Source organism: Chinchilla lanigera, unplaced genomic scaffold (assembly GCF_000276665.1).
Source record: "Chinchilla lanigera isolate Chin_1 unplaced genomic scaffold, ChiLan1.0 scaffold00144, whole genome shotgun sequence".
Taxonomy (NCBI): Eukaryota; Metazoa; Chordata; class Mammalia; order Rodentia; family Chinchillidae; genus Chinchilla; species Chinchilla lanigera.
In genome coordinates, this window is record NW_004955545.1 from 1,430,753 (window position 1) to 1,443,648 (window position 12,896).

Consider the following 12,896-nt stretch of genomic DNA (forward strand, 5'->3'; position numbering starts at 1 on the left):
TTTTTTTTTTTGTCTTTTTGAGACAGGGTCTCACTATGCAGTTCAGGCTGGCCTTGAGCTCACTTTGTAGCTTAGGCTGGTCTCAAACTCGCAATAATCCTCCTGCCTCAGCCTCCCGAGTGCTGGGATTACAGGTATGCGCCACCATACCCAGCCCATATTCTTTTAACATGTACTCTTAAGCACTAAAAATTGTTCATCCCTCACATATTGAGAATGAGCAGTTTAATATTTTTCTAGCTGGATGTGGTAGTACATGCCTGTAATCCCAGCACTTGGGAGGCTGAGGCAGGAGGATCATTGCAAGTTCAAGTCCAGCCTCGACTACAAAGTGAGCCCAAGGCCAGCCTTAACTGCATAGCTAGACCCTGTTTTTAAAAAGACAAAAAAAAAAAAAATTTTTTTTTCTACACCTGTGCATGGCTTGCCTACCCACTAGAGGCAAAATGGAATACAGAAGCATTGATTATACTATTTCACAACTAAAATCATAAGAGAGAGAAAAAATGGTCAAAATTACCTTATGTACAGACTTTCTTTGTATTAAGAGATAATCTTTACTTGTGCTCAAAATATAACTATAAGCCAAAAAGAAAAGACACCTCTGGCCCCTCAGGCACAATCAGATGCATCCACTATCACTGAGCCTGAGGCTTCCCTCCCTTGCCCTTTAGATCCTGAGGAGGAGGTTTCCAAGGCAACTTTAATCAAAGCCTCCTCTACCACCAAGCCTGAAGTTTCCCCCACGCGCCCTAAGGGTGAGGCTTCTAAACCAGCCATAACTAAAGCCTCTGCTGGGCCATACCTGTCCTTAGCTGATTGTGCTCAGCTCCTCAAAGACAGTACCCCTTACAGGAAATAAATGGCACATTTGGCACTACCCATGTTCATGTATCCTTTTCTCTCAGTGACCTCAAACAGATCAAACAAAATCTGAAGTTTTCAGATGACCCTGATAAGTACATTGAGGTCTTTAGGGGACTTACTCAGATCTATGAACTAGACTAAAAAGATATAATGTTACTCTTAAGTCAGACATTGACTTCTATTGAAAGGCAAGCAGCATTACAAGCTGCTATTACATTTGGAGATGAATATCATATTATTAATTTTAAAAGGTCAGAAGACAGCCCAGGGAACAGCCGATTCCTACTAAAGCTCAAGCAGTCCCTACACAAGAACCCTACTGGCCTACCAACCAGTCAGGAGATCAGAGTAAGAGACATCTTCAGACATATATTCTTAGAGGTCTACAAAGAACAAGAACTAAGACCTTCAATTATTTTAAATTGTCAGCTATTCATCAGAAAAAAGGATGAGAGCCCCTCTGCCTTCTGAGGTTGTCTAGTTATTTTAAAAAGCTACAAAAGCCTCCGATTTTTTTTTTTTTTTTTTTTTTTTTTTTTTTTTTTTGTCTTTTTTGAGACCGTCTCCCTATGCAGTTCAGGCTGGCCTTGAGCTCACTTTGTAGCCCAGGCTGGTCTCGAACTCACAACGATCCTCCTGCCTCAGCCTCCAGAACCTGGGACTAAAGGCATGCACCACCACACCCGGCTAAGCCTCAGATATTTAAAAGCCTCAGATTTTTTTCCCCCCTTGTTTACTACTAAACTTTTTCAAATCTGTAGGTGAGACCAAGCCTCAGATATTTAAAAAAAGCTATAAAAGATAGCTTTTGCTCCAGATAGCTCACTTGACACTTTAGTGAAAATTGTCTCCTCAGTACTTTGTAATTGAGACCAGGAGGAGGCCAAGGGGAGAAAACAAAGAGAAAATGGCTGCACGAATTGCAGCCTTAAAAAGAACAGATTCAAACCAGGTGTGGTGGCCCACACCTGTAATCCCAGCACTTGGGAGGCTGAAGCAGGAGGGTTGCTGTGAGTTCAAGGTCAGCCTGGGCTACAAAGTGAGTTCAAAGCCAGCCTGAACTGCATAGTGAGACTCTGTCTCAAAAAAGACAAAAAAAAAAAAAGACTGATTCCCAAGGGCTCCAAGAAGAGCTCTATGACTAAACTTACCTGCTACCACTGCAGAAATCCAGCTCACCCTAGGAGGGACTGTGATAAGAACTGTCACAAGAAGAGGTCCCCTGAGCCACTCCCTGATTGCAAAGGTGACCACTAAAAGTCAGACTGCCCCCTGAGGCAGAGGCCCCAGGGATCAGACCCATCTTACCAGCTGGTCTAGCAGGACTGAAGGGCCCTGGGGCACTCTGCCTTCTCCCTCTGGCTGAACTGTCATCTCCACAGAGGAGCCCCAAGTAATGATAACTACAGGGGCTGGGGTGCGCTGGATGCTGGTACACATCTCTTGGTCCTTCTTTTCAACCCTGGCCCTCCTCCAGCCATCATACTTCAGTAGAAGAGTCACTAGAGAGGACGTAACTCGATATTTCTCACAACCCTTAGGCTATAACTGAGATGGCTTTCTCCTCACTCCTTTTTAATTATGCCTAAAAGTAAGTCCAGTTCCCCTCCAGGACAGAGATATCTTCTCTCGTTTAAATACTATAATATATATGCACCCAGGTTAGATACACTGCCTCTCCCTCATGGAAACAAAAATAAATTCTAAAATATAGACAACCAAAGGTAGAATAAATAGAGCAATAAAAGCTGCCCTGGTAGAAATACCTCTCAAAGATCCTATTATTTTTCCTCACCAGAGACAATACCAGTGTCAGGGCATTTCAAAAGCTTAAACAGGCATTTCTAAATGCCCCAACACTGAGCCCACCGACAAGACGCCATTTCAATCTATATGTTGATGAAAGGCAGAGCATGGCTTTGGGAGCGCTTACGCAGGACCAAAGACCTGCTCAACAGCCCATAGGGTACCTGAGTCACAAATTAGACATTATAGCAAAGAAATGGCCTGCATGCCTTAGGTTTAGGGCTGTGGCTGCCATAGCTCTCCTAGTACCGCAGGAATCCAAGCTGACTTTAGGCAAATATTTCACTATATATACAACTCACAATGTAGCAGGACTTCCTTCTTCCAAAGAGAGCCTATGGCTATGAGACAACCAATTTCTTAAATACCAGGCTCTCCTTCTGAAAGGACCAGCCATTCTTTTTTTTTTTTTCCCCCCAGTAGCAGGAACTGAACTCACAACCTTGTGCTTGCCAGGCAGGTGCTGTGCCACTGAGCTAAATCCCCAGCCCCTAAGAACCAGCCATTCAAATAAAGACATTTTCCTCCTTAAACCCTGCCACCTTTCCGCCAGAAGGAAAAAAAACTGAGGCTAAAAGGCACGACTGTGAACTGATAATTCTCCACACATACACAGCCAAAAAAAAGACTTCTTAGGCATATACCTTACTGACGCTGATTTAACCCTCTTCTGTGATAGCAGTTCCTTCATAAAAAATGTGACAAAAAAGACAAGATATACAAGTGATTCTACATCAGACACTTGTTCTTCACTAGCCCCAGGAACTAGTGCCCAGTTAACAAAACTCAGTATCTTGATTCCCGGTACAAAAAAAATTCATTATCTCCAACAAGGTCTTTACAACTCAGTAAAGGACAAAAAGTCAATATTTACACTGATGATAATTATATATACTTAATGCCAACTATAAGACAACTTAATAAAAAGGTCCCCTTATGTTGAAAACAAAGAAATCACTCCTACTCTCATCGGCCAAATACTACTAAATACTTGAGATAGACACCCCACCCCCAACAGTATATACACAGCATAACTTTACAAGTCAAAGGCTGGTTTACAAAAGATCAGTTTAACCGCCCTAAAATTAGATAAGAAACTCCCTAAGGCACTCACTGGTCCTATGAAACCAATCTGTGACCCTAGCTACTCACTAAATAGATAGAGAAATACATGCTGGAACCTGAGTGGTTACAAGGCAAGAGTGTCAAAAATATTGACAAACCTACAAACTTTCCCCATCTATCAATGGTCTAAAAGTATGTCCCACAGGTATGATCATTTGGCTTCTATTTTTATCCCTCCCCTAAGATGAGAGGATGTCATACAACACACTGAGGCCTTGTCTAACTATACTCAATGGGCCTTTAACGACTCCTCTCTCTCCTAAATAAAAAAATAAAATTAATGAGGCAAGCTGTCCTCCAAAATCAGATAGCTTCAGACATTCTAACAGAAGCACAAGGGGATACTTCTATAATTATAAAAGCTAAATGTTCTGTGTACATTCCTGCTCCTTCTGCTCATATCTCAATGGCTATTAAAGATCTTAAACAACAGGTTAATACCATCTCAGATTCTAAAATTCCCTAGACTTTCTCCTTACCCTCTTTGTGGGAGGTTATTACTGGCTCTTCCTGGTAAAAACATTTGTTGGTTATATTCACAATAGTCTTGTTCATCTTATTACTTGGCCCATGCATACTTCATTGTTTCTTTCGCTTTGTCTCCTCCAGACTTAAAGTACGCGCCTACCCAAGGTGAGAATGCCTGAGGTCTACGGAGGGGCTTTAGATAGACCCTCCGTAAAGTATCTTTAACTGCCGATCACTACTACAAACCCCTTCAGCCAAAAGTAGCCAAAACGGTCTTCAGCCCTTTCGCCCTCACAGCAGTTAGGGGTACCTCTCCAGAGGGGGAAATATTATAGACAGCTAAGTTAGGTAAAAATAGTACAGACAGTCAGACAGGGCCCCCCCCCCCAGGGAGTCAGTACAGAGGATGAGAATACATTACAACTGGGGTGAGAGGCACATCCATTGAAGGCCAGGTCTCAAGATAAAGACAGAATGAGCAGGCCTACATGCCTCGCCGAGGGATAAGCAATATACTATAATTGGTATCACCTGGTGTAATAAAGTCTAGATGAACATCAGTCACCCAGGTGGGTCACCATGTGCACTTGCTAGGTGACTTGCTTCCCCATTAGATCAACATTACCTAAGCGGCTATACTTGCAATCCTATTGGTTGATCATAGTTTTTTTTTAAAAAAAAGGATCATAGTTTTGTCCCACTTTATACCCACACTGTGACTTTGTACCCATCTCATAATTTTGCTCTAAAAACTTCCCTTTAAAAGTGGGCTCTTTGGGCCGGGGAGATAGCTCAAAGGCACAGTGCCTGCCTGGCAAAGGCAAGGTCTTGAGTTTGATTCCCAGTACCAAAAATAAGTAGGCTTGTTGACAACCCACTGGGGGCACCCTCCTATTTCTCTCAAGAGCTGTCTCTCCCTCAATAAAATTCTCCACTCTTAACCTCCATTGTTTCTTTTTTTGTTGTTTTGGTTTGGTTTGGTTTTTTTCTCTTTTTGACAGGGTTTCACTATGTAGTACAGGCTGGCCTCGAACTCACAGTGATCCTACTGCCTCAGCCTCCCCAGTGCTGGGATTATAGGTATGTGCCATCACGCTGGGAGAAGTATAGTTCTTTTATAATTCTTGGTCACAAAATCCTCCTCAGATTTCCTCTTCACTTTTATGCCGAAATACCAGTATCAAAACCAAACAAATGCCAGCACCATGCTGTTAGATCTCTAGTACTATGAGACAAGTAAAACCACTTTCCAAACGAAATACCCAGGCCCTGGGATTTATTACAACTACACAACATTCACTAAGACCTCTACACAATGTTCAACACATTGTGTTTTTGTCACTTAACGACCTATCTTGACAACTCACATGACTAAGTTTCTTCTTTTTTTTTTGTCTTTTTGAAACAGGGTCTCGCTATATAGCCCAGGCTGGACTCAAACTCGAAACAATCCTCCTGCCTTAGCCTCCCGTGGAAAAAATTTCTAAGAAAAGAATTCCAGGGGTTGTATCAGACCAGCTTGGAGGTAAGGGGTGGGGTGACATAAAGTGTCACAGTTAAAGTCAGCAACATATACATCCTTGCTCATCACGTGCCTCAGAGCTGTCAACTCGAGTGTCCACAGACTTTTCTGGGCACCTGCTCGAACACGTTCTGGGGAGGTGGCTTGAAGTGAGTGAGTTTAAGCTGCAAATGCCCTGGAAGAACTACTCGTAGAGAACTAATGGTTACCTACCACACTGCAGGGGTAGTCTTGGATACCATGCCAGTGATGCAAGCAGCAGCCACAGCTCAGAAGCCTAGGATCCAGCTCCTCCCACCCTACCAGATGCCACAGAACTGCCACATACCTCAGCATACTGCTCCTTGAGTGGGCCAGAGAGCCGGAGGACAGCACAGACATCCGCTCCGAGTCTGTGGGCCAAGGACGTGCAAAATCAGTTAACCAGGCCAGGTGTGGTGGCGCATGCCTGCAATCCCAGCATTCAGGAGGCTGAGGCAGGAGGATTGTTGCAAGTTCAAGACCAGCCCAGGCTACAAAATGAGCTCAAGGCCAGCCTGAACCGCATAGCGAGAACCCTGTCTCAAAAAGACAAAAATTAGAAATTTAAAAAAAAAATCAGTTAACCCAAGGCTTCCAGAAAAGTTCAGAAGCCTGGGTTGAAGCCCCATTTCTTTTTCTTCTTTTTTTTTTCTCTTTACTTTGTCTTTTTGAAATAGGGTCTCACTATGTAACTCAGGCTGGCCTAGAACTCGCAGCAGTAATCCTCCTGCCTCAGCCTCCCCAGTACTGGGTTTATAGGGGTGAACCATCACACCTCGCTGAAGCCTTATTTCTACAACTGGTTATCTATGTACCTTGGGGAAGTCCAACTTTCCTGATTATAGTCTTTACTTATCTATAAAAGGGGTACACTGGCATATATCTAGATGTCCCCCCAAAGCCTCATGTACTCATAGGTGGGGCTTCTGGGAGCTGGGTGAATCTAGGCTGTATAGTACTAAATTAGTCCACTGATGGAGATTAACATGGTTCTGGGTGTAGATAAAGGGAAGGCTCACCCTGGGTGTGGATGGCACCACCCAAAAGGTTTGTAGCCTAGATGGGAGGTTTCCTTAGCTGCTGCTTCTGCTGCTTGCTACTTTGGCCGCCATGCCTCTGTGAGGGGCCTGCGCCATGTCACCCCACCTTGGAGCAAGCCCACAAGGGACTGAAACTTCTATGAACTGTGAGCCAAAATAAACCTTTCTTTCTTAACTTGTGAGTGTCCAGTATTTTGTCTGAGAAAAGTAACTAAGACAATAGAGACATCATTTCTGTTATATCTCCTGTGCAGGGTTATTATGAAATTCAAATGAATATACAGGAGTCGTGAAACTAACAGGTAAAACCTATAAAATTATAGTTATGGTGTGAGCCTCTAGGCCTGGTGCTATTCTGTCTGCATTAGGTCACTGCTGGGACCCTTAGCTCAGTCTCTCACAGCCAGGGATATCTCTTGTCTCAGCGGACTTGGTCACCACAACATGAGGAATAATTTGTCACTTCAGTTAGTCATTTTACTTAAGCAACCATTTGGTTGCTTATAATAAAAGTAACAGAAGATCCAAGTAGGGGCTGGGGATTTAGCTCAGCGGTACAGCACCTGCCTGGCAAGCGCAAGGTCATGAGTTCGGTTCCCAGTACCAGAAAAAATCCAAAAAATCCAAATAATAGCAGTAAGGTCCATGATCCCTGCCCTGGGCTGGTGATGCTTCAACACCAACGTGGTGAGAGGGTGTTCTGTGGGATGGGGAAACTGAAGCTGAGTGAGGAGAATGGACTCACCCACAGCAACACTGTAAGTAATGAAACCTCTATTGGCAAAATGAAAATAGCCAACATTTCATTTCTGAGTCTGTACAGCTACCAAGAATTGTTCTAAGCCATTCACGTGCATTATCTCATGTAATCCCTCCAAGTATTCTGTTATTATTGCCATTTAACAGATGTCAAAACCAAGGCCAAGTGGATAAGAAACGTGTACACGAGCACACACCCTGTACTGCTGAGCAGGGTGTGAGTCCTAGCTGTCACATTCCAGAGCCTGATTCTCACCACTCTTGGACTTTTGTGTTTGAGGCCAAGATCCAACTTGAGAAATGGTGGTGAGATAGTAGTCAAAGATTCAGGTGGTGACCTCTGCCCTGGGTTCTCCTGAAGACTTTTAGAAATGCTGTGCTACCTAAAGCCACATCCTAATACCCCCACCATACTGGCCTTCCAGAGGAGGAGCCTCACTCCACTTTCTCCTGCTTCTCTGCTCTCCCAGCACAGGATGTTCCCACACAGAACATCTTGCTTGGAGAGAAAACACTGAGCAAAAGGAATTTATTATTATTATTATTATTATTATTATTATTATCATTATTATTAAAGGGAGCCATTGAGCTAAACCAATCCCTGGAGCCAGGCACAGCTGATTTTTTTCTTTTTTTCTGATATTGCACATTGAACCCAGGACCTTCACATTGAGCCACATCCTTCACTTTTTTTTTTTTTTTTTTTTTTTGAGACGGGGTCTTGCTAAATCACTAAGTTGCCCAGGCTAGGCTCACACTTGTGATCCACCTGCCTCAGCCTCCCAGAATGCTGGCATTACAAGTGCTCACTACCATGCTGGGGTCTACAAAGCTGAATTTGAATCCTTAGCAATTTCGTTTGTTTTTAACTTTCCAGTACCTTCATTTCTTCATCTGTGAAATGGAGATGCTAATACTACACAGTAATTAACAAAGACATTATGAGATTAAAAGGAATCATGGGGCTGGGGATTTAGCTCAGCGGCGCAGCGCCTGCCTGGCGAGCACAGGTCGTGAGTTCGATTCCCGGTACCGGAAAATAAATAAATAAATAAATAAATAAAAATAAAAGGAATCATGAAGGTATAGTGTGTAGTACATAATAAACGCTCAGTAAATCCATAGGTGCTGGAAGGAATCCTGTTTTTGGAATCAGACACATCAGGGGGGGGTTTTAAAGAATCCTTCACCTGTGCCTCAGTTTACTTATCTGTAACAGTTACCTGCAACGGCGGTGAGAACAGGAACGGCACACACAAAGTGCCTTGGCCGTAACTGTTACAATGCTTCTTGGGGACAGACCTACAGATTAAGGCTTAGCAGAGGTGGTCGCCCGGTTCTCTGAGGCGGGGATGACCCTCCTCCCCCTCCCCCTGCCCCTGCCCCGCCACTGGAGGCCCGCGGACCCACGGCTCGCTCCTCCACACCCGTGCACGCACCTCAGGCGGGGCACTCGGGGCGCCGCCCTTCCCTCCTCTCCCCGCCCCACAGACACCTGCTCCGTAGCGTCTCCGTCACGAAGTCCTTCCCTGATTTCCTCTTCCCGCTAAACAGCAGCACCAGCTGGGGGGCGCCTCTCAGCTGGGCCATGGGGTAGCCACGCTCTTAGCGCCCAAAAGCTGTCACTTCGGTCGGGCCACCCCGCCCCCCGCCGCCCCGCCCTGCCGCGGGACTAGCCCCAGGAAAGGACCACTTTCTTTCCATGTGGTAAAGGTAAGGGGGGTTCCCCCCCTAGGTCTCCAAAGCTATAGAGAGGACGCGGTCCGCCGTAGGTCTACTCACTTTATTTCATGTCTAAACAAGGACAGTCAGAAAAACAGAGAAAACCGTGAAGCAAAAAGAGGTTTATTTCCACGGCTGCCTTCTCCCCTAAAGGAGCTCCCCCATTGCCACTCAATTAGACCAGGCCAGCCCCGCCCAGCGTTACGTCACAGCCAGGCCCCCTTAACGGACGCCAGGGGAGGAGCTGGACGCAACTACTTTTCTCCGAAGGGGGTGACGTTTTAAAATTTCCAGAGGTGAACTTCACTCTCCCTTCCACACGCCCTAAAAACATTCGGAAAAAAATAATGAATGTGATAACGTTGAAGAAGTTTTCACAACTGCCTTTTTCTTGTACTTTATAATGCACGTACTAAAGTAAATTTGTATTTGCCCCACAGTGAAAATGGGTTCTTCTGATGACGGTCCTGTGTAGGCTGTGAGCCGAGGGGGTTGTGCCTCGTGACGTCATGTGGCGAGAGCGTGCAACACGCTAGTTTTTGTTTGTGTTTTTTGCCTTTTAGTAAGAGACTTATTATTCCTATTTTTAGTTCCTGTCACCACGCTAGTTTATTGTTAAACAGGTTTTATTACCGGATAGGCTGATATGGTTTGACCTTGCTGGCCCAACAAGAAACTTTTATCCAGCCGTGTCTTCTCCAAAGATTTTCCGAAGTTTGAGAGTTGGAATGACATGGGTGACATCAATAGTATAAAAATGGGCCTTGAAGTCATCCTGGACGAGATTACCAGTGTTACGCAGCTTCCAGCTGAATTAAGGGTGATGATCTGTACCTTCCCTGAATATTCAGTTCTGCTCCTGCCGCAACGGCTGACGCCCAGCCCTCCTCACTTCGTGCAGTTGTCTTTAGCTATGACTCATTCTGCCACACGTTTCTGAGCTTGTCAAAACAGAGCTTGAGGGGGTCGGGGATATAGCTCAGCGGCACAGTGCCTGCCTGGCAAGCACAAGGCTGTGAGTTTGATTCCCGATACAAAAAAAAAAAAAAAAAAAAAAAAAAGAGCTTGCAGCACATTAATGCCGAGGCTGTAAAGTCATGTGAAGAGAAGTGAAGTGTGGAGTGTTTGGAAGAAACTATTATTTCCCTGAAGAAAAAAATAGCTGGGCGTGATGGACCACACCTATAATCCCAGCACTTTGGGAGGCTGAGACAACCTCAAACCCAGCCTGGGGAATTTAGTGATTTAGCAAAACCTTGTCTCAAAAAATAAAAAAGTACTAGGGCTGTAGCTCAGTGAGAAGACCCTAAGTTCAATCCCTGGTGCTGGGGGCGAGGAAAAGTGGGTGGGAGTTGGCACAGAAGAAATTTGAAATTCGAAAGAACAGACTTCAGGGAAGTTTTTTTAAGCAACCGAGAAAACTGCACTCCTCAATTCACTCATGTAGCATGGGGCTGTAGCTGTGTGGTAGAGGGCTTGCCCACAATGTCCAAGGTGCGGGGAGACATAGAGTGGAATTTTAAAACCCCAGCTTTGATAGTTTGCAGAAGAGACCTTCAGCAAGTAAATAACTTCACAAGTATAATACCCACCTCACAGTCTTACAATAAGAAGGAAATGAGAGCCCGGTGTGAGGGAATATATCTGTAATCCCAGCACTCTGGGAGGCTGAAGCGGGAGGATCAGACATTTAAACCCAACCCGAGCAATTTAGAAATTTAATTAGACTTTGTCTCTACGTAATTAGACTTTGTCTCTGGGTGTGGTTTAATTAGACTTTGTCTCTGGGTGTGGTTGCGCACACCTACAATCCCAGCACTCAGGAAGCTGAAGCAAGAGGATCAAAGCAAATTGGAAGCAAGCCTGGGCTACGTAGTGAGTTCAAGGTCAGCCTGAACTATACAGCAAGACTCTATCAAGTCAATCAATCAGTTAATAGGTTGGGGCTAAGGATGAAGCTCAGTACAAAGACCCTGTGTTCAATTCTAGTTCCAACGAAAAAAAAGGAAAATAGATGATAAACTGCAATAAAATATTGTGTAAATTCTAAAGTATTGACATAACCATGGCATAGTCAGAGACCACCATAGATACAAAGGATAAACAAATGCCTCAGCTCTGAGCTGTTACTCATCAAAGCATGATCTATTTTTCTTCTGAGGGAATTAGGGACTTTTGTGATCCTTCATTTGGGCCTACAAATGTCCAGGAGTTAACTAAAAACAGAACAAAGCTTTACTTTCTTTTTGTAAAACTCAAAGCATCCTCAGCTCTGCATATAGATGTGTTAGTCATTTAGGGAGTGTCTGTCTAAATATTAGCAAAACAAGGTTTATTAGCCCTAAATTTTCCTAGCCTATCTCATTGCCTTTCAAGACTGAGGACACTGATGTAAGAGATTTACCAGGACATTCAGCTATGCCCTGAAGTCTCCATTATCTTTCTTTTTTTTTTTTTTTTTCCGTCTTTTTGAGACAGGGTCTCACTATGCAGTTCAGGCTGGCCTTGAGCTCACTTTGTAGCCCAGGCTGGTCTCAGACTCACAACCTTAGCCTCCCAAGTGCTGGGATTACAGGCGTGCGCCACCACACTGGGCTAGTCTTCGTTGTCTTAAACTTGTGGTCATCTTGGATTTCAGCAGAGACTCACATGACTAAAATTGCCCCTTTGGTTATAAGGGTTCCTCCCATAAAATTCAAATTGCCGCTCAAGTCACCAGGATTCACCTGAGGTAGACGCAGGACTGAGATAATAATCGATCAGATCCTGGCCCACCTGCTTTTCCGTCAGAGTGTACCCGTCCAGCTACTCAAACTGGAGTCCTTTCCCTGTCTGTTCTTAATTTCTTCGTTAAGGACCTGCTTGATTTTTGACAGAGCCCGCTTCCCTTTATTTTCTTAACTCTTTTTTTGAGACAGACTCTTGCTATGTAGTTCAGGTCAGCCTCAAACTCACTATGTAGCCCACACTGGCCTTGAACTTGCTGTGAACCTCTTGCCTCACGCTCCCAAGTGATGGGATTACAGGCATGCACCACCACACCCAGCTGATTTTCTCTTACTCTCAATTAAAGCTTTTTCCTGCAAATTAGAGTTTTACTTTTAATTTGCATTATCACTAAAGCAAAGACCCACGCTAGCTGGTGACAGTATCAATTTTTGTTCTTAGCATTTTGTGTTTGCAGTCTGTAATACAACAGGATCAGACTTTCAGCTCATCTTCCGTGAACATTTGTTTGAATCAACTAAGCCTTCAAGGATTAACCACTTGCACTTTCCTGCTTTCTGAGTCACCACTAGGGAGGTGTCAGAACTTCCGCCCAGAGTGGCTTCCCTCTGCTGACCCATCCCACCCCCAGCCCCAGGCCTCCCACACCCTGGATCAAGCTGCCTGGAATTCCCAGTCTGTGGTCAGAAAACCTCTCCTCCCCAACCTCTTCTCAGCCACTTCCTTCCTGCTGCCTGCTTCACCGTTTCCACTACCCTCTCTAGCCAGACCTTTTCCTTCTCTCCCAGCCCTCAGACCTTGGGAAAGACTTGAGTCCATGCCTCCTTCCTCACTTCAGT

General features: G+C 44.6%; 1 protein-coding gene across 2 annotated transcripts in view; it reads right to left on the minus strand.

Moving 5' to 3' along the window:
* Positions 1-9,286, minus strand: part of Pmvk (phosphomevalonate kinase) — an 18,477-nt gene extending 9,191 nt beyond the window's left edge. Inside the window, exons 1-2 of one of the 2 annotated variants that reach the window (XM_005411529.2) lie at positions 9,104-9,286; positions 6,117-6,180 (exon numbers count right to left, since the gene is read on the minus strand). In XM_005411529.2, the coding sequence (XP_005411586.1) occupies positions 6,117-6,180; positions 9,104-9,198 (159 nt within the window). In that variant the 5' untranslated portion in view covers positions 9,199-9,286. Of the gene's footprint in view, positions 1-6,116; positions 6,181-9,047 lie in introns of both variants that reach the window. The other variant, XM_013508335.1, reaches the window with a different exon arrangement.
* Between the last annotated feature and the right edge of the window lie 3,610 nt (positions 9,287-12,896).